The 22,796-nt window shown below is 36.9% G+C and overlaps 1 protein-coding gene across 2 annotated transcripts in view; it reads right to left on the reverse strand.

The window, feature by feature from the left end:
• FSTL5 (follistatin like 5) overlaps window positions 1-22,796 on the reverse strand; it is a 317,506-nt gene that overhangs the window by 289,083 nt on the left and 5,627 nt on the right. For both annotated transcript variants that reach the window (XM_063336243.1, XM_063336242.1), the window contains exon 2: window positions 1,792-1,930. In XM_063336243.1, the coding sequence (XP_063192313.1) occupies window positions 1,792-1,914 (123 nt within the window). In that variant the 5' untranslated portion in view covers window positions 1,915-1,930. The remainder of the gene's footprint in view (window positions 1-1,791; window positions 1,931-22,796) is intronic.

A 22,796-nucleotide genomic window follows, 5' to 3' on the forward strand; every position in this document is an offset into this window, starting at 1 on the left:
CTGATTTTGCAAAATACTCAGTGTGAACACCTGTGTGCTCACACATTTATGTATTTACTTAACTGGGGGCCTGATGCATTCTCAATTCTAATTGAACAACATTCCCTAGAGAATGCAGTTTTATAAAGAAATTTATATTTTAATATTTTATTTTTCATCTGTTAGAAACTTTCTATATTTAACATGCATAGTTGTCCTGATTTCAGCTGGGATAGAGTTAATTTATTTTTTTTCTAGTGGTTGCTGTGTTTCAGATTTGATATGAAAGGAATGTCAATAATGCGTATTGTTTTATTGTTACTAGGTGACATTTATATTTTTCAGGGACTTTTTTCAGCTTTGCATAGAAGCTGATAAGGAGCATAGACAGAACGATGGAATGGGCAATGGAATATTCTGTACCATAGACATTGTACTCAATATATAGATGGGATTAGTCAGTGCGAGGGGGGTACTCGTGATCACTGCTCAGGATGGTGCCAGTTCACAGGGCAATGAGAGTGACTTGTGTCATTATTATTATGGTTGTTATTTTCCTTTTCTGTTATTGTTCTATTAAACTGTCTTTATCTCAACCCATGAGGTTTCTTTCTTTCTCTTTATCCTCCTTTTCTCTTTCTTCTCCCTTTTCTCCCCTTCTGGGGCAAAGGGGGAGAACTGCATGAGGGGCTGCACGGTTCTGGCTGGGACCTGGGGTTAAACCACAACAATAGTATACAGCAGGTATTTGCTAATAGGCAAATGTTTTGCTCATTTGAGCAGAATTCAATTATCAGTTCCTCCTCCTTATATGCTGAGATAGAATCACATGCTTTTTGATCATTTTTTTTTCGAACTGATGACCAATTGGAAATAGCTTTCATATTTTATAAAAAGTATTGAGAAATTAAACCAGCCAGATCTTGAAACATTAATAGAAACTGATATTTAGAGTTTCTGGCTATAATTCTGGATATCTAGTTGAAGCACCCAGATTCAGAAGTGGAAAAAGAAGGTTTTTTTATCATCTTGGTTGGCCAAATCTTAGGCCTTAGAGCTCCCCAGATGTTGCTCCCATGACTACCGTACCAAGAGGAAACTAGGAAGCTGATCACACCTATGCTAACTTCAGAGATATTACAACCCTGTTCCTTCTTTTATAGAGCCACCACAGCAGTTTTCCTCTAGCTACCAGAAGAAGAGCAGGATTTGTTAGCTGAGAACTGGTTTGGGAGTCCTGCATTCATGACAAAGGTGTGGCAAGTAAGTAAAATTTGAATGGCATATAGTGCTTGAAGCTGGAAAGCCCAGTATCTCAGGAAACACCTGCACTATGCCATGGTTCAAAACTCCTAAATTCGGCGAGCGCTGTGAACATCTGCCTCATGCAGACAAGTTTTTGGTGATCAGTTAACTTCAACACCATGCTGCTTTGACAGACAGTTCCCTTGGTTGCTGCTTGGTCTGAAATCCAGTGTGTTTCGGGAAAAGTCATTGCCTTGAGCAGATACTGACAGTTGCTTTGAGACAACATGTCCTGGCTCTCTCTCCAAGTTTCTTTTGATAAACATAATCTCTACTTTGTGAAACTAGAACAGAACTTAGCTCCCTATCTTTGAAAGATTTCTGGGCTTTCAAATCAAAACAGCTCCTGTTTACTTGTCAAATCAAGTCCATATTTTTGCAAGCATTGTTTCTGAATTAATTATTTTCTGAACGTTACTCCAATAAACACAAACAAGACAAGGCTGGAATGTAATTTATCCCTTGATCATAGAAGAAAAGCTAGAAGTGCTAGAGAATGATCTGTACCTTGTGGCGTAATCTTACTAGGGGCTGATAGGGCCTAAAGTCGTATCCTTCCTTGGCCGGCCACCCGTCTGCTCCCAGCAAAATGCATCCAAGAAGTAAAACAGCTGACCACCACATAAACATCTTTACCGGTCTGCTCCTGTCAAAATAAAATGTAAAAGTTCAGCAACAGACTGCAGTACTGCTATGTAAAATCAAGTCAAATAATAAAAGTTTACAATACTGTTATTCCATTTCTGGACTTAAATAAATATAATACAAATAGCATAATACATCTGGCCCAACAGCAAAAAGAAAAAGAAAAAAAGTGAGTAGTATTTGGGACCACAGTATCAATTCCGTTGTGCTGAACTGAACAGTTTCTTGTCACTCAATTGAGAGGTTCACTGAGGAAACAACCGGGAAAAGCCTCAGAAAACACAGGACATAATAGAAAAGCAGTGGTGAAAAATTCAACACTGTTTTTCTTACATGAAGGAAAAAAGAAGATCATCAATGACGTGTTCATCAACTTTTTATTTTAAATACAGCATCCTGTGATACGCTGTTCACACCCTAAAAGCGTAAAATACCTGCATACGTCTAGTATTATCTTTATCTCACCAGCATTGAAGTCTGAAACGTAAGCAAAGCACTGTGTTTTCTGCCAATATTCTGGATGAATTGCATTGTTGAAATTATGTATAGTCTATAAGCTTTATTGCATATGTCAGCATTATAAGAATATTTTCAGTCTATTATGTAAACTCACCAAAACTTGCCCCAGAATTCACTGCAATCAAATGCAAAATTCAAGGTAGATTATTTGAAAAAATTTTCTTTGATTGGTTTGGGGTTTTGGTTGTTTCTGTTTCAGAATCCCACAAATCATGTTGCAGGTGACCTGGACTGACAAAGGACTACGATGGTAAATGCACCAGCATTCTAATACTTCTTAGAAACAAAGCCAAAACAGCAAATAGATCTTTAAGCAATGTTAGGTCACAGGACACTTCAGGAAATGATGTGAATACTTTTGTTTTAGGATTGATTACATTTAGTGAATGTTGTTTGTCTTTAGAAATAGTTATTTCAAACATGGTTGTTGGTACAGTTTTGTACGTATGTATTGCTACATACTTGTCTAACGCTGTTTTATTATGAGCAAGAAAAATATTGTCATCCCAGAGGAGACTCCGCAATAATTCTTAACACCTATTTCATAACATTACAACATAGTGTCTTTTACAGTGAGTACAAAGGGGGTTCAATAACTATTTTTATTTGCATAAACAATAGCACCTTGTTGAAATTTGTGTAAGAACACTAAAAATCACAGATTTCAAACAAACGTATGAAACTTCAGTTTTTGCTGATGGCAATGTTCTGGTATATTTTAAAATAGGTTATCAAAGAATTAGTTTCTATTTGAATGATTGGTTTCATGAACCACGCCTACCTTATTCAGCTACCGTGACATGTTAAGGTGTGACCCATTAGAATTAAAATTAGGATATTAGATACTGATACTAGAAAGGGAGAAACACAACAATCTGGAAGAATGCACAGAAATGTTTCTGCTGTTAAAGACCTTGACAAACTTCTTAAATCTATGAGAAAATCAGCAAGAGATGCTGAAAAACACATAGTGAATTTGCGTTGCTGCTTTTGACTGGACTAAGACATTGTAACTTCATAAAGATAAGATCAGAACTATGGAAGGCCTATTATAATCATACTCACAGATTTTATAGATTATATGGCATGACAATTTCCTTACATGGTTCCTAATGGACCCACAAACGTGCATTTCATAAGTGGTTTCAGTATGGACTAGAGATATTTGATATTTATCATTGATATTCAGCATCTGTGTTGAAACTATCATGCTAAACGGACAACACAGCAAACTGATCCTCATCACTTCAAGACACGTGCAAGTCATTCTGCTTAGTCTATATTATTTAGTCCTGTAGCATTGGACAGAGATGAACAACTTCTCTGCAGGCTGACTTACGCACGAGTGTTTATTTTTTCCCCTTTCTACCTTTCTTCTAAGGCACTTACCCAGCTAATATCAAAATCTCTGATAAGAATAAAGATATACATGAATAAGTACAAAATGTCGTAAGTGTGCCCTAAGAGCCCAGAGTGTGCAGAGAATGTTAAAGTCTTGCATAACATTTCCTTTTTTATAGTAAATCAGCTGAGCAGAAAATGTGAACAAATTGGGGATCGCTTATTATCCTGTATCATTTATAGCTGTGCCCCTGGCAATACTGTTACACAAACTGTGGGTTTGACTGCTATCATTCTTCATATAGCAGTAGTCTTCACAGTCACCCGAAGGCAGGGGCTGCACAGAATTAATTTCTGTGGAGGTATCAAAGGTATTAAATGGACTCTAGCCTTACCTCTATTCACAGTCTCAGTAATGGGATCCTGCATAAGTCTTCTTTGGGGACTAGTCTACCAAACTTGGTAAAACCACTTAACGGTCCCTGTCTGTTTCATTCTCATTCCAACTGACTTTTACCAGCCTGCCGAGCTTTCATACCTTTCACTCAAACTCAAGCTTGAGATTAATGTACCATCCTACTGTCACACCACCTATCTTTTCTTCCACCAAAACCAATCTCATTCTGGGTCTCCCTATTAATCAGATCTAAGATTTCTTCTCATTTATCTTTGCTTATTCCAATAGTTCCCACTTCAAGCACTTTTTTTTGGGACTACAGCTATTCTAATATACATAGTAGAGGTATCTCTCCTAGGAGATTTCTCACAGAATATATTAATCAGTGAATGATTTGAAACAAAGACAACAAGCTCTAATACAGAGATATATTTTACATAAGTAATTTAAGGATAGTTCTTTTACGCGTGTTCAGTAACTGGATATTAAGTGATGATAGAAAGTGACACGGCAAGTAAGTTTTCTTGGGTTCCTCTCATACTTCCACCAAAACAGAACCACTAATCTGATGTTCCAGTGGACCTTTACTATGGGGTTATTACAACAAATCTAGCTCACTGACTTGAAACACCAGAAAAGATTATTTTAGAACTCTGAGAATTCCAGTATGTCATGGAATCGCATTTTTCTTCACTGCCCTTGTGCTAGTTCTCAGTATCACTGCTATTGGAACAGTAATTTCATTACAAAAGGAAAAAAAAAAAACGAAGAAAGAAGAAAAATCAGAATCTTGACTTTTAATCTCAAAGAAAACACCTCTTTATTCGTGTTTGTTGAAAAAAAGTTTTTGAAAATAGTTTATTGTTGACTTTCAGGGTCACAATCAGATTAGCTTAGCGGTTATGCATGCTGAAACCAGCTATGCACAGCTGAACCTTTGTCCCCTTTGTACACTTGTGGAATATGTCTCCGTACAATGAAAATTAGTTTGGAGAACAGTCATTTCACAGAAGACAGTAAGGGCAGCAACATTCCAGCACCCTCCCATCTAAACTGCATATATTTTAGCCTCATGTGGTGTGAAAGAATAGAGTCCTTATAGTTCTGAAATTGTTTGACCCTGAAAGGCTTCTTCTTTGTACTTGTCCAAAACAGTAGAAAATTATTACATGCTTAGTTTCTGACTTCATTGCCTGTTACTTGGATGAACATTTAAAAGGTTAAAGCCAGCTTTTTTGGACAGATGCCACCTAAAGTCCCAAAAGTGTGTAGTGTGTCTGTAGTTATTATTTGCTTTTTCAGAAATAAAAAATACATTTTTTTCAAAGCATTATAAATTTTTTATTGAATTTATTGCACAACTTAAGTGGTTACTTCTTAAAAAACTACCACCGAAACCGCAGTTCTCCTTAAAATGATGCTATGATTAAGTCTTGATTTTAAGAAAAATCATGATTTGTCCTTAAAGACTTACATTGTTAAAGCATTAAATTAAAGAGAAGGAATAAAAATGAGTTTTCAAAGCTTCATTAAAACTCCAGATTTTGTTGCTGCATATAGAAAGAAATAAGGCATCAACTTTATATATTCACAATACCTAAAATAAATTGCTTGTTATTTCTATTTGGAGGTACAGCACAAATGGTACGTAAAGGATTTTTGTACTTTTAATAGCTCTATTATCAAACAATCAGAAATTGGGTTTTTAAAGGATGCCATGCACTCTGGGGCAAAGTGGTGTATTTCTGAATGAAAACTTGCATTAATGCTCTAGATCTTGTTTAGTCATTGATTGTAATCTGACAGAATTTGATGTTTCAGTGTTCAGACAACATTCTTCCTTATTTTTAACTTCATGAATTACATATTTGTATAGCAGTTGCTTTTAGTTTTTTTATTATATCACAGAGTCACAGAATGGTAGGGTTGGAAGGGACCTCTGGAGAACATCTAGTCCAACCCCCCTGCCAGAGCAGGGTCACCCAGAGCAGGTTGCACAGGAACGTGTTCGGGTGGGTTTTGAATGTCTCCAGAGACAGAGACTCCACCACCTCTCTGGGCAGCCTGTGCCAGTGCTCTGCCACCCGCAATGATGACTTTTATTTTCACTTTTTTTTTTTGTTTGTTTTGAGTCATGGTGGACATAATGAGTTTTAAGCTGCCAGAGACTTTTTCATAGATCATTAAATTGGAATGTATGAATGACTACAGTTACTTAGCATGCTTTTATTAAGTGCACAGGATATTATATAAAAGAATTTATCTTTCACAAGAACTGGAGATCAGTGGTCTTAAGGAGTTTCAGGGTCAAGCAAATCGTCAAAGATTTTGAGCATTATTAATACAGATTTTAATAAATATTTTGAAAAACGAGAGTTCAACAAATATAGCTCACTGCAGAGCTCCTAAGTACAAGCAACTTAATCCTTTGTATTTTTCTGCTATCACTGTTTGGAAAAGTGGAAAACAAAGTTCTACTTTAATCTCCCAGACAGTATATGTATTTCTGAGAACTTTGGAAGGGCCCAGAGGGTGGATGGTGTATGTGCCTTAATCAAAGACGAATGAGGCGTTAACCTCACTTTCTGTCTCTCAGGGAAGTCACCACAGACTGAAACTTATGACCTGAATTAAGCAGGAGCACAGCCAGGGAAGACAAGGGAGAGGCCAGATTTGAAAGACATATTCCAAGAAATATGCAAGTGTTATTCAATTATATTTGACAATTTCAGTGAAATGCTATTGAACAGATATCTTTCTTCTTTGAGTTTGTCACGTCACTGAGGCATCACCCAGAAAGCAGTGTAGTGAATCTACTTGTGCTGAGAAAGTTGTGCAATCAGATTGTCAGGCAGATACATTCCTGACCTTTACCATTTTTTCCAGTGATGTATTTGTTCATGTAACAAACTTAAGTAAATACAAGCGCCACACATTACAATACTGCCCTTACATACCTGTAAGAATTTTAAGATAAGAAAAAATAACAACTTACATGTTGATTAATATAATTATGAGTAGTCTGTCATTTTCTAGAGATCCTGAGTATCATCTGACATCTTTTGGTCTTCTGAAGTTATTTCTAAGGCTTTGCAGAAATAAGTAGTTCCACCCCATATTTTCACCACTCTAATGTTTAGAAGTTCTTTATCCTGTATGTTGATGTTACTTTTCACCTACTTCACCAGGGGTTGTCATTAAGCAGCTATTAATCAAACTGTACCTTATATTTCCAGAACCCTTGCTCCGGTTCTTTTTTTGCACTAAGCACTGTTGTGATACTGTAAAGAGAGGCAAATGCTGTTTAATAACTACTTATTATTAAATTGGTGGGCAATGGTAGATGCTTAAAGGATAAGTAAAGAAACAGGGAGAGAACGGACAAGTTAGTTTATTCCCCCAAGTCCCTGTACTGCCTGAGCTAGAAACTGCAGCTAGCCATTTTGTCTACTAGCCAGTGATGGACTTTAGATCCTTAAGTTTATCTGCTTCCTTTTTTAATTTATGTATATTTTTATTTCCGTAACATTATGTGGGTGTGAAGAGTGTTGCTTCTTTACAGTGATATAACCATATTTATTTACTTTATTTTGTTTACTCTGTCTTCAAACAGAGACCAATCTGTACTTCTGGGTTTTCCTGTTTCTTTCTCTGTACATTCCTTATCGTACTATATTTTTTTAAGGAGCTTAACCAGAAACTAATACAGTATTCAAGACAGGGATGCACCAGGCACTTAGATAGCTGGATATTTTCCTTGTCGTTTGATATTCCTTTCCCAATAATTTTCATACTCTAAAATATTTTACTACACATATAATTATAATACAAATTATAATAATATATGCTTTATAATGTTAATATAAAATTGTATTTAATAATTATTACATTTATAATATCACTAACAGGTTAAAATATAGAGAGAAATAAAAAATATTGCAGCACATCTTTTAGTATATATACAATTTGTCTGCCAAGCACTGACCAGAAATTCTCAGACAACTGTTAACAATAACTCTCGTATGTCCTATGAATGCAAACAGCTAATTCACAGCTACTCATTGCACATAAATAATTAGGGTGTGGGGTTTGTTTTCCTCATTGTATGTACATAACTAGGGTGCTGTTTTTTTTTTCCTCATGTGTATTAATCTTCTTATTAACAGTGAGTTTCGCCTGCTATTTTATCATTAAACTGATCTATATTATGGGATTCCTCTACGTTGTTCTCTGTCAACCTTAGATGCGCCTGAAAAGATGAGGAGGGATAGAAGAGTGAAGGATGTGGAACAGATAATGGTTATTCCTTATTTCTCACTGTACAGTAAGTTCTTCAGTATCAAATTTAGATTTTCCTTTCTGATTCTCAGAAAGCTCTGTCTGTCATCTTACTTTTTAGCCTATTTCCAGAGCGTTCATGAATCTGACGCACACTGAAGTTTTCTCACTGTTGACTTCTCTCCATTTCAGTTACTTCTGAAACTTTTTGATACATTATTATCCGTAAGAGGATTCTTTTATTCTGTGACAAGTTTGTTCCTTAAAACCCTTGGGTGAAGAACACTGCTGGGAGAGTTGTACCTTCTGAACTGGCAGATGGAATACCTTAGGGCATCTCACTTGCCTCATTTAGGTAAGGGAATTGAGACCATAAGATCATTACTCAAGCAAGTAACCTGATCTGCCCCATATAATTTGTAACTTGTGTTCCTGTTCTGTCATCTTCTTTTCATAAAATTTCCAAAATCATTTCTATATTGAACACCTCTTTAAACAATATTTTCTCATGTATTCAGTTTGCAGCGATTCATACAGAAACCTTGGTTATGATTTAGTTGTCTTATGAGGGTATATATATTCTTCAAGCTGACCCTTATCACCGGGATGGGGGAAAAATACTCTGTTCAAACCAGAACTGCAAAGAAGAAACATTTAATCACAGTTTTATACTGCAACTTACGAAGCACAAGTATGAAATATTTTATTTCATTAAAGAAAATTCTACTTGGTATACACTCTTGATTAAAAATGCAGACAGTGAATATATTTGGTACAATGCAATCAAACACAATTTATTCTGCTCAGCAGAGCAACTGGGGCTAATTTTCCAGCCTTGAAACTTTCAGACTGTCTCAGGAGTGGTTTATGCTGCAAGATCCTCAGTTATAGTTAAATCGCTATTTTACTTATCTCAAAAATACCATAACATTATATATTACCTTTTCACTTAGCTGAGGCTATTGATTTTACAGCATTAAACCCTTTGTGTTTCCAAATCTGGTAGTTGATGCTGAATAATCTTCCATATTTCTATTGCACTCAAACCCTCAAATAGTATCAATAATGGGGATAAGATTCAAACACACATACAAACTCCAAGGCAGACAGTCTTACATAAACTGAATATCCAACCTTTTTGAACTTAAACTATCACTTGTAAATTCAAGGTATGTTCTTCTGTAAGCAAAGGCACATTAGACTGATACATATCAGGGCTTGTACATTATACTTCAATATGCATAAGCGCAAATTACAGGTATTTATGGTATCTGTGTGTGATGCACATTACCTGCTTTATCTTAAAACTAATGACAATATTACACTCAGAAAGAAAGGAATAACTGCTTTGAAAATAATTGGTTCATTTATTCAGCTCCTAAGCCACCAGGAGCAATAAATTTTGGCTGTGAGGGAAAATATTGCTTATCTATTTTTATTTCCATAAAAGGGTATGTAAAGGGTATGATATCAAATAATTCAAGTATTTTTCAGTGAATTTTTTTTAAGCAAAGAAATTGCTATGAAAAGTTCACGTAATTCCCACAGTTATCCCAGTTGATGAACCACTCACACCTGAGTGGGAGACAATTTCTTTCAATTCTTGACAAAACGCAAGGCAAATCTCTATCTCCCCTTTCTCTCATGCTGGTGTTTTTCACCCTTGCGATTTCAATACCTTATGGAAAACAAACTAAATCCAGTTCTGACACCTTCTTTATGAATATCTAATCATGATTAATATATTCTAGGATACCATGGTGAGTGCTTCCTCTCAAAGTTTATTATCCTTTCTAAATCTCCTCAGCAGTTCATTGGTAAGGTAAATTTTGTTCTCTGCCTGACTATTCCTTGGAATTGTTGGACTAGTAGAGACGTTGCTATTCTGAGAGTTTAGCAAGTATATACTAATTTTACCTCTCCTCATGCTGTAATCTTCACGGGGAAGACTGAAAAAATATCATGTTACACACAACCAGTTCCAAATGTGTTATAGTATGTGTACTTAGTGAAAGCTGACTTAGACAGAGTTAATATGAAGAGTGAAAATATAAACCTAAATATGAGAATGCCCTATTTTTAAATGTACATATATTTAAAATTAAGAATTTTTTCCCACTTTCAAAGAAATTGTTTCCCAATTTCCTCAGCTATTATTCTCTTGTTCTGCATTACTAAATGGTGACTAGCCAGGTTATTTGGCATTAAGAACAGAAATATAATTCATTTGAAAATACAACCATCCCACCCCAATAAACTGATTTAATCAACTTAACGCACCTACATAGTATAATAAATTAAATCTTAAATACTGGCTAGATCACTGCATTCCTCCTACCTTTAAGAGAGAAGACACATCAGATATTAACCTGACATTATTTAAAAGGTCATTTTCAACATATCAATGAGTAGTGCTGTATACCCTTGGGTCATGTCAGTCTTTGTCTTTTACATACTATTGATCTGAAAAACCAAGGATTAAATTAATTGTCTGTTTTACGTGTCTCAGAAAAAGAACATAAGTTCTATCACCAATTCAGTGTTATTAATAAGTTTGTAATACGGCTACAGTAATAAATATAAACCATGCTTCATTGCCTGTGACTTTGAGGACTTCACTGTATATACTGATGGATGCAAATACCTGCCAAGAAAGAATACGCCACTACCCTTTCTTAAAATGCTTTTACCTACCATTATGGTTTCATGGCAGAAAGGCATCTGCAAACAAGATATTTTTTGTATAAATAGAGATTATTGTATTACATGAGCTTTGAACAAGTAGCAGAAGTTTTAGCCAAAAGTATGTCTTCTACCATTAGCTTGCCTCTACCACTAAAAAGTGTCTCCACATCTTTACCCTCGGTCTGCGTCCTCAAAAACCTCACAACAAACTTCTCCAAGCCATCATACCAACAATGGGGTTCTTAATGAGTAATCACAGCATCAGATTCTCTCTACGAATGCAGCCATAATCCATATCTAGCAAAGTTTGTCCTCGTTAAAATGCTACATGGAAAGCAAATCACAGTGTCGTGATGGCAGCTCTCCACTCCAGGCTTTCACGCACAGCACACCTCATGCTGTCACCTTCCAGTTCTCCTCCAGAAGCGGCAGCCACGCTCTCAACCGGACTTGTTAGGTCACCTTAACTACGTACAGCAGGCTTGGGGCTCGCAACAGCGAAACGCAGCGCTGCCACGGCAGCCAACAGCTCGTGCATCTGTGTACCCATCTGTTCCGTCCTTCCGCTGCTACTTTGCGTGGCTACAGCCACCGACTAGGCAGGCACACGCTCTTCATCCTCCACCCACTGAAAGAGGCTAGCACAGTCATTTCGGAACAGCCAGCGATGCTGCTGATAGCTCATGCGCTGGAACACGCAAGCGGAGAAACAGGTTTTTTTAAAAATCTCACGAAAACCACTCACCGTGCCAGATGAATCCGGCCTTCTGCTGACTCCTGTCCATCCCTCCCTCACTCCTCTCCTGATTTGAATTGCAAAGCTATCGCGCTGCACGAGCAGAAGGTGGGGTGCAGACCCTCGCGCTCCTGGTCCTGCACTACCACACTTGGTCTTTGTGTAGGCGCTAGAAACATGTCAGCTGGCTCTGGGAGGCGTCCCCCAGGACACCTCCCTGGTAAGCAGCCAGCACAAGAGCCAGGTTTCCCCTGCCTTTGGCGGGTACTCCGGCTCTGCCCCCAGGCTGCTTGCGCCGTCAGGTGCTGTCGGATAACAGCAGAAGCCCAGGCAGCAAGTCTGCCGGGGGGGTGGGGGGGAAAGCGAGCAAGATGCAGCTGCCCAGGGCTTTTCTAGAAGAGCTTCTTTGGAGTGGGGCCTAAAGGCTTACAGGTGGCTCTTGTGGCTCCGGACACGAGTGGCCCGAGGGTGCCAGGGGCATATCCGAAAGGCCAAAACACCCATAATGCGGAGGGGACAATTATTAGGTGAAAACTTTGCTGTTAACTTCATGCGCTAATTTAATCTTACCATTTTAAGCATATTTATTTATTTAAAGGATGACACCAGATGTCTCAGTATCAGTGATCCAGGTTTCAATGAATTATAACGGAATGAAAAATGGCAATTTTAAACCATTCTCATCACGTCCGTCACACGATCTCACAACTGCAATCTCACAATTTCTTCGATATTACAGAAAGCAGAACAAAAAGAGGTTACTATCTTTCACGCATCTCAGAGGGGCTTTTTTTAAATGGAACTGAATTGTGCGTGTTGATCTAACTTTTCCCTAAGACTTCAGTATCAGCCTCAGGAAACTGGTGTATTCACCATCATTGATATATACAAGTGCTAGTTTATGGGAGTTATACTGTCGGCAAGGCGGTCTCTTTCTTCCCTCATTAAGAAAGCTTGTTACAGCTGGTTCCTCAATATCCTAGAGGATTAATGTTTAACATCATGGCAGTATCTGAACCGATGGGAATTCAACTGCTTTATGTTATGAAATCAGAAATACAAAATCTGCCAGCTTAGAACTCAGGCAAATATTTTGGTACTGTTACCATTTTGCAAAATTTGTAAATCAACACCTAACATACCATTGTGTAGCTGTGTGCACTGTGCGTGCTAGAAAAGACAAATATTTTGCTTTTCAAGTTTCTTATTTAGTCTTCTTAAATAAAATACTGCAAACTAATTAAATGTAATAAGAGAAACAGCTGTTTACACTTCCATAGTAAATCATTACGTCTATTTTTGAGCAAATATGTCATCCTGGAGAAGGCAAAATGGCCACTCAAGATACAACTTTTTTTGTTAAATGGGTAAGCTGCTAAATTAAAGACTAAAATTCCTCCATATTTGCTATGATATGCTAATCTACCACCCCTACTTCTCCCATTTGTTATTCGTGGAAATTTTGGATTTTGGTAAAACGTTAGTTACCAACAAAAACATTGAAGCCTTGGTGTTGCTGAACTCCTTGAATGAATGCTAAACCGTGATATGCCTACCATTAATTCAAACTACCAAGGTAATTTAGGGAATCTCAAGCAAATATTCTGGTTAATATTATGATTTTACCCCTTTATGTCTATGGAACTTGCTCTATTATAATGTTCTAGCCAACAGAGATGGGGTCCTATCCTTCTTACCCAGTGAAAGAGATTTTTCAATGACTCAGCCACTTTAGTCAGCTCGTCTGGAAGATGTGGCTCAAGACCACCATAAAAATGGCAAAGATTGCAATAGGTAGGTTTGGGGTTTTTACCTCTAATGGGATTTGATGTAGCAAAAATTTATAAAGGACTAAAGAAGGAAATCAAGTGCTACAAAACAAACACGTAAAGAGAGGAGGTAGGCAGTTTGGGGCAGGGGAAGTAGTGTTTCCCTTCATAGTGTGGGAAGATAGCTAGAGGACATATCAGAGAGAAGGGTGATATGGGAAAGTCTACGACTTGGAACCATGAGCTCCCTGACTGCTTAAAAACAGATGAACACTTATCAGAATGACATGGCTGCACCCTGGTGTGATGAAGAGGAGCATACACAACAGTACAAACACCGACAGGAAATATCAAATCATCAAACTGCAGAGAATAAAGATGCTTGCGGATTTTGGTATCATTGAATCGAACCACAGTTCGATCAGTAACCAAAAGGACTGATGACTGTTGCAGCTATTTAAATAAACAAGGACTTTTTGTAGCTGAGGGCGGTCTGTCCTTATCGGGATTGAACACAAAATACATTTGCCCTCCAGTGCTCTCCCTCAGTGCCTGCATTAATATAATTAAGTCAACTACAGATGAAATGCTGACCTAATTGAAAACATGAAAACAACTCTAAAATCCACTTTAGTATGTTTAGTCCAGAATTTTACCCTATTTATAGGGCTTAGTGACAATGAAGGTTCAAAAAGATGGAAAAAAACCCTCTAAAATAACTCCATTAACTAAAATGAATGAAATCCAAAGTTGCTTATGATTGTGTTTTGAAAAAGTCTGTGTCTAACCATACAGATACACAGAAATATACAAATAAAGTGTTCTGTACTTGAATACCTAACATAGTTATAGGCATTTTCTCCTTTTTAATTTAATTGCTGTGGAGTTTTTCTCCTCTCTTCTTTCCTGCTTTGCAGTGACTTGTCTCTTTCTTCTTTACTGCCATGAAGGTCAACTTTCTTCACGAGCCTGATTTCAGCATAGTCAGAAAGAAATACAGAAATTTGCACTTGTTCTGTCAGTCATAAAGCTGACTTGGGTTGCTGGTGCAATGTATTGTATTCAAGAGCTTTCTTAGATCCATCAATTGGGGAAATGTCCAGAACCTGTCAGCTTAGCTGCATTCTTTGAGAATACTATGGGAAAAAGTTTGAAGATATGTCTTTGACCCCAATTTGAATTGAAACTCTGATGTCTGATGGACTTGCTGCTTCACTTGGACATTAAAGTGCAAGTGAATAAAAGAAGAATCTTCTCTCCCTATGTAAAATGAAATTATTAGACTGAGTAGAATATGAAGCAAACACATACAGTTTGAAATTTTATAGAACAAAAAAATCCCACCCTGCAGTGTCATAGCTGATTAAAAAAAAACATTTTTTGACAGCTGACTTGGTCTTTTACATTCTACTATTCATAGTAAATTTGGTGCATCATTATAGATCATATTAATTTTTCATTGAACAACTGCATCCTTCTTTAAATTTTGCATAGATACTTCTAATAAAATAATGCATTTCTCTTATTGTCTGCTCACAATCCCATTCATTAGGATCAGAACCTTCATTTCCTGCTATGTTTTAACTGCCTTGTATTATTTTACAGAGTTTTATTTTGTATGGTTTTATACTGGTCTGATATATCTACTAGACAAAAGCTTTCCAAATGGATGCTGAAATGGTGACAGTAAACCAGAAAACAGACAATGTCCTGATGAGCTTGTAGCTAAAGTGAATGGTAAAATAACATCTTTCAATAATTCATTAGCTAAAAAAGCTGTCATTTCTAAGAAGAATGAAATGGGGATAATACAAAACCAAAGTAAGGAGCAGCCAGTATGTGGTGATAAAACGGTCCGTATGTGAAAGGAATGAATTTTGTCTGTCCTCCACCACCACTGTATAATATATTAACATGAAATTTTCGTGTGCATTTGTTGACCAAAAAAAAAAAAAGTGTTGTAAGTATTTTATATATATTTTTTTTTTGGAAAGACAAAAAGGTAAACAGCTTCAATTTTATTTATACAATAGAAATACAGGAAAAGTTAATGTAAAATTGACTGGAACTAAGTTTTGACCATCTGTGGTGCCAAGAAACACTAAGAAGAGCCTAAGAAATTAAAGCTCAGCTGGCTTAGGTACGGCCGCCACCAGATACTCCATATCACATCTGGTATGAACTGGGTATAGGCAAGAGCATCCCATCTCTCTTCTCATATAAAGTTATGGCTCTGAAACTACAACCTCAAGAGTAATCATGCTACCTCCCTGAGACATGTTTGTGCTTCCTTTTTTCTCATCCCACCCTGACACTGTTCCCAATTTCTGAGTCAACCACATAGGCCCTGGGGTTGTCTAGGACACCTTTGTGAAGTGCCACGCTATGACAAAGAGCCAGGAGACATTGCTGAATATCGCATTCCTACTGCTCAGCTACAAACGCTGATCAGATAATTGGTGGCAAACATCCAAGTACTGCAGCTACGCACAGGTCCTTTATTGATGAATCAGTTACTGTCGGCGTGAATGCATCCTCAGTGCTGACTCAGGTAAGCATCCTTACACAATTAGAATTGAAAGCTCCTCTTGCCTCTGTCTGTATTTTGAAGGTCTGGGGTTGCCTACCGTTCAGCAATTTCAAATATTTCTTGTTAGCCAGATGAGATTTTCTGCAAACCACCACTGATTAATCAAAAAAGAAAAAGAGGGGTTTGAAAGTTATTTTGCAGGAGACTATTTCTACAGAAAAAAGGTTTTAATCTTGTTCAGCAACATGTAATGCAATCTGAGAACTATTACATGTATACTCTTGCACAGCTCTTGTGTGACTAACTAAGCAGAGAAAAGAGCATCAATGGAGTCCATTCAGATGAAAGAAAGCCTCTTTTTTTGTCTTTAATTAATGACTTTCATTTATTAGTTTCCTATAATTCATATAGTTCATTAAGTAGTTTCACATAATCATTCTCTTATTCTCAAAATTTCTCATTTTGGGCCATGGTGGAAAAGCAGGATTACCCTGCCAAAAGAGAGAGCAGAAAATCCACCTTTCTCTTCTTCAACATCTTAAGCACACCATTGCATAAATGAGGCAATCTGTGTGTACAGTGAAGAGAGGAGATAACAATTTCTGTCCTCCAGAGCAAGATGCCACACAGATCATCTCAAATCACAGCTGATGGCAAACCCAAGTCAAACCTTCTCTCTTTGCCTCCACCAAAAATAAGACCTGGGACTGAGTTACTTCTGTAGCAATAGAAAGTTCCGTCAGGAAGAAGAGTGCCGAAGGACAGAGTCAGTAAACGCAAGGCACTGTACTGAAGAATTAGGTTCATTGTTCCTCTTACTGCACAGGGCAGGAGATGAGGGGAAAGGGGATGATGCTAAGGAAAGAGAGGGGATGTCCCTTGTAGCAGTGCATAGTGCTCGTATTCCCTAATTTCTCACTTAATAAAGGATTGCCAACACCCAGTGCTGGCACTGCAGCCAGCGGCTGCAATTTCTGGGTTGAATGATCGGAAAGAAAACAAGAGGAGAGCCATTGCTGCTCTCTCCCAATAGTTGCCTGCTTTGGGCAGCCTCCTGTGCTTAAAGCCAGCCCCAACTGAAAACTCAAGCTCCAATTTGAGAGTTGCCGCTAGGTACTGCTCCCTGGTCATGGCCCATAATAGTACTACAGCCTCTGAGCTCCTCACAGCTTTGAGCGCACAGTAGGGTAACATACATCGGCAAAAAGAGTGCAGCACCATTCAGTGCTCCAAAACTATCCCTTCTTTCCAAAGTTACTTGACTTCTTTGAACGTCACTCATGAAAGATAGCTTGGATTCAGGTCTACATTTAACCCCATTTTTGGCTACTCCAAAAGCCCAAGGGAGATGGAAATTTGGAAAGCGATATTTAAAATCTACTCCAGAAGAACCATTTTGTACAAAGCTAGGCAAGCCAGCCCTTTTCCAGCTTTTTTCTTTTTTTTTTTTTTTTAAACACACCATCATGTGCTATCAGCAACATGACTGGGAGGATAAATGTAGCTGTAACGGTGTTTGCTTTCCAGCAATCTCTTTCTAGAATAACATTCCCATAAGGCTATCATCACCCACTTGAATTTATACCACAGGGACAAAGTATTCCACCAGGAGCCCTAAAAGAAAAGCTTAAAACTACGTCTTGGGGGCCGAGAGAGGGAAGTAGTTACCTGCAGCTCAGTGACTGAAGTCACAGGACTGTGCTGTTCTGTTCAACTTCTATCTTGAACAATTATTTTTATTGCCTGTTATACGTCCACAGTAACACCCTCGTTCAAATCTGTTTTACGTAATTTTGAAGAAAGCTGGTTTGTTCCATGAGAGTTTAAGATGATGTTAGAGCATGATACTCCAACTCATAACTAGTTGAGGTGGTGGGCAGTGGAGGAAAAGGTTAGTTTCTGGCCAGATCAGCTCCCTAGTTCAGCCCACTCCCCTCTGATATGAACATCATCTGTCAATAGAAGGAAAGAAAAGACTGATAAGGATGGGAGGGTAGCAGCGGCCCCAACACAGATCAATTAATACTCTAAAATACTTTTTGGTTTATAGTATAGTACTTTCTCTTTGTAAGTCTTATAATCACAGAAATTTTATTTTTTTTTTATTAATGAAAGCTTTGCTAATATTTTCTAATCTTAATTCCAGTACATGCTGCTTGATATTTCTTCACATTTTAATGAAGCTTATATTCATTTTTAGGTCTACAGGATGTCTAAGCTGGTCTTTACATAAAACAGTGAAGTAACTATACTATTTGCATGGTTTGTGCATGACACATACTTTCTCAATATCTTCACACAACACAGGAAAAGCATCTTCACTTCAACTAGACAAAAAAATGTTTTTAAATCATTCCACCAATTCCATTTAGTGACTGTCTGTAAAATGGTAGATTAATATAGTTTAATACTTTTACCTTTTGTTTTTCTGATGGATATCAGAGTCCAGTAAGGACTTATCTATTTAGCTACAGTGTGAAAATACATAGCTAATTCTCTGATTTATGGCTTTACTTGCCCTATTATGTCAAAGCGAGCACAAGAAACTTTAAATCAACATACTTAAAATATAATTCAAATACTATTGAAGGAAGCTGAGTACATGGGTATCTGTCTTTTATTGTTGTGAATATAAAGTTGACCCTGAATCCCACAGTAACATGGAAGACTTTTCTGCTGTTGACTCTGAATAACCTAGACGGAAGTAATAGACTTTCATCCTGCAGATGACATCTGCAAAGATTTGTTTTCACTATGTGACATTAACCTAGCTTGACGCTGTAAACATCCATTCTAAAGAAGCATTTTAAGTTTGGGGGTTTTGTTGTTTAATTTCATTACATAAGGGAAAAAAAAGTTAGATTGATATTGTGGGTCATAACAGCCCTTGGTGAATATCCGGTAATTTAGGAACCTACTTTAATAACACAGATTTTTACCATTAATATTCTTCTGTTGTTAGAGTTGCCCACTGACTCTAATTTCATAATATTTCCTGCAGATGGCCAGAAATAACATGCATGCAAGGATAAAGAGGAGGAAGCAAATTTCAAAACAATGCCATAATCTTCATTACAGAAGTGTTCTTTTAGTAATTAAGTGTGGAGCTGCACATATGGTGTCTGATTTATCCACATATTTTCACCGATGCAAACCTGCTATGATAATATTAATGTAAATGTAACCAAACCAGTTTTCAGTCAGTCTGGGAGCACAGAAAAGCTCCAAAGGTCACCTCAGAAACCCAGTTTCAGTGAGAGATGGCTAACCAATGCTAAAGAACGCCCAACATTACCAAATCTTTTCCTTTCTTAAAAATACAGAACTGGATCTTACAGGGATGATAACAAATATAAATCAATGTGCCACAGCATCCTTCCGCTCCATGCTGAGATAAGAAAATTGATGTTGAAAATAAAAATGATAATCTGAGGCCTTAAGAATCTCAGATGTATGGGAAGTTTAAAATGAGTCCTTACTTCAAATCTTTAAAAAAAACCAACCCAAACTACCAATGATTTTTGCAATACTTTGTATATAACATTGTAAATCTCTTTGGAAGAGCCCCAATCTAATACTTAAATAACAGATATTTAGAATTCAGAATTTCAATGCATGCATACAATCTACTGTTTGCTTTCTTTATTAGAAAAAAGAACAAAGGTACAAGACTCTCTGCTTAAATTTTAACCATTAAGAGCTTCATGGTCAGACCTTTAAGCTTTCTTCCAGCATCTACACATGATAATTCCAGGAACAAATACCCAGTTTATCAAAAATACAAGACTAACTCACTAAATTCAGACCTTTTGCCTCTCACAAGGAAAGCAGAGAATGATGAAACCAAAATTATCAGCCATATTACTTCACACAGTTCATGGAGGGGTCAGATTTAGCACATAACAAAAACACTCTAACTCATTACAGTCAGCAAATTATATGACAAACTTTCATTTATATCCTTTAATTAAGATGAGGTCTGTTCTATCTCAGAAATTATAGCATGGGGTTGGGGGGGTGTTATTTTTGATACCGATTTTGAGGCTTTGGATATATAAATCAAATTTTCAGTATAGTTTTATTAACTTTTTATGTGTATACCACATACATATTTTACAAAGGCAAGCATGGAAGCCCTTTAAAAAGTTTACTTATGCATGGAAGAAATTACTGAGAGCCTAGAGCAGTAGATGAATGTGCCTATCACACTGAAAAGATATAAAGGACACAAATATATTTAAATATTAGAGTTATGGTCCATAGGGGATACCAATTTTGAGATCTGATGCCTGAAGCACTCTACTAATGCTTCAAATGATACCCCCATGGTGCACATAACCTCCTTCCACCTCGCTGACTGCAACAAGAACATACAAGTGTTGAGTATTCAAATATTTTTGTGACAATAATTCTCCAAGCGTAAGAGAAGAGAATCAGCTTATTATTAGATAGTAGACTAAAATGTAGTTATAGCTAAGCAACACAGTTTAAATTCACTTGAAAAACTGTTTCCAGTTCAAAGAAGAGTTAGCATAATACAAAAGTGAAATCTCAGGAGTGATGTTAATTATGTTTTTTCTTAGTGTCCCAAGGAAAGAACTAAGTCAGCCCATGCATCAATACATGGAACATTTTTTGCAGAATATTACTGTTTATCAAAACCAGCCTGGAGGAAAAAAATCATAAAATCTAAAATAGAAACATAATTTTCATGTTAAAATGCTACCGTAGTACTAATTATTGCTGGGTTTCAGATTTACATAAGAATATACAAGTAGCATAAATGGAAGACAGAAACATAACGTATATGTTAGAGGACAAGCAAATTTAAAACTAATATTTTAACTCTCCACTATACTATCTGAGATTCACTCACCTCAAAAGGCATAGGAAATAAATGCAAAATACGATCAGTCTTCAAACTATCATAACCTGGTTCTGTGTGTCTTGTGGTTTATTTTAAACAAAAATTATCTCTGTCAAAGGACTTGATAATACGGAAGAACTGCAATGTGATGAACTGTATTTCAGTTTGAAAATCGGCACTCAAGATTAAAAACATCGATTTCTCACTGAAGGTGAGGTTATGGCTAACCTTGGTTGCTGCAAGGAGAGGGAGGACCCATGTGATATAATTCCATTTTCAAGGACAAGCCAAAAATACTGTCAGGAAGAGCCTCTCTTCCTTCTCTGGGGCCTTTCTAATGATAAAACAAATGATGAACTGAACTCCCGTTTCCATCTTGAGCAGAGTGAAGAAAAGAAAGACTCACAGTTAAAATAAGGTGTTTCATTTTTATATCAGGTTTTGCACTCCTGTGGATACTGTAGGGCTAACTGAGCAAATGTTTGGAAATGATACGGTTTTTCTGACCATTTTCTGAGCCTTCACCTCTTAGACCAGAGGAATACCTGGACAACGCTGAGAAAATCTGCCTTTACCAAACTCACTAGGCCTCAGATTTCATTTTACAGATTCAACAACCTCAAATCTTTCATAAAAAGTGAAGAGTCATGAAGATTTTGTACAAACTTTATGTCTTATGAAGGCTTCTGCTTTTTGTTGACCTAAGACTCAAACCAGAACCTTAGAAGGGAAAAATTAGACACTACTAGAAATGATGATGCAGAAGTGACAAAAAACTCTCTAAAATGCACCAAAAATAATTCTTCTTCTCCTGAAAGAAAAATTCAAATGCAAAAAGCATTTTCAAAATTCACATGGTGCATCTCTTCTTTTAGTTAAGTAAAATAGGTTATTTTCTGCTGTATTAATAGGAAGTTGGATTGCTGCAACTCTAAAACATAGTTATTTGTGAGTTGATCATTTGTTCATGTGCATTTAGCTTTCCATTACACTGGAGTTTGGTCCCAGAAAGCAGATACTATTCCTTTCTGTTTATATACTCAATGTGTTTGAATCTTGCATAAAAAAAATAAATCTGATGGTGACAGGGATAATTTCTTAAAAGAAAACTTAGATTTTGGTAACTTTTCCATGTAGGGAATACAATCTTAAAAAATACATATTCTAGTACTTGGTGAACTCTCATCTAGAATTCACACAGGGAACAAATACATTCTGGGAATCATAGCCAACAGGAATTTTTATGCTGGTCTTGACTGGAGGCCAAATTGCTATGCTTTCCTGCAAAAAGAGAAATCCTTTTGTGGCAAATTATGGAATATAAAATTCATAGAAGAAGTTTCTTCCTAATCTATTTTATTTCTCTTCTTCAATTATTTATATGTATTTTGTCTTTATATGTAGATACATACTAAACTTTTTTGAATGCTGGTCATCAACTTCTTGAGTTAGATCACCTCTGGAGTGGTGTATCTTGTTTTGGACCCCCCAGTGCAATGAAACTATGGATAAACTGGAGCGAGTTAAGCAAAAAGACAATGGGCACAAACTGAAATGGGGAGGTTCAGACTGGATATAAGGAACAACTTTTTCGCAGTTATTTTTACCACTTTTCTGCAGCTTATTTACCTTTTTTTCTAAGGATATCTCCTTCAATATCATGGCATTTTCATGCATCCAGTACTTTTGTTGCTCCTGTTTCTTGTTACCACTGGAAGGGCATGACTGTCACTAAATACAGTCCT

This window comes from Chroicocephalus ridibundus, chromosome 5, assembly GCF_963924245.1.
Source record: "Chroicocephalus ridibundus chromosome 5, bChrRid1.1, whole genome shotgun sequence".
Classification (NCBI taxonomy): Eukaryota; Metazoa; Chordata; class Aves; order Charadriiformes; family Laridae; genus Chroicocephalus; species Chroicocephalus ridibundus.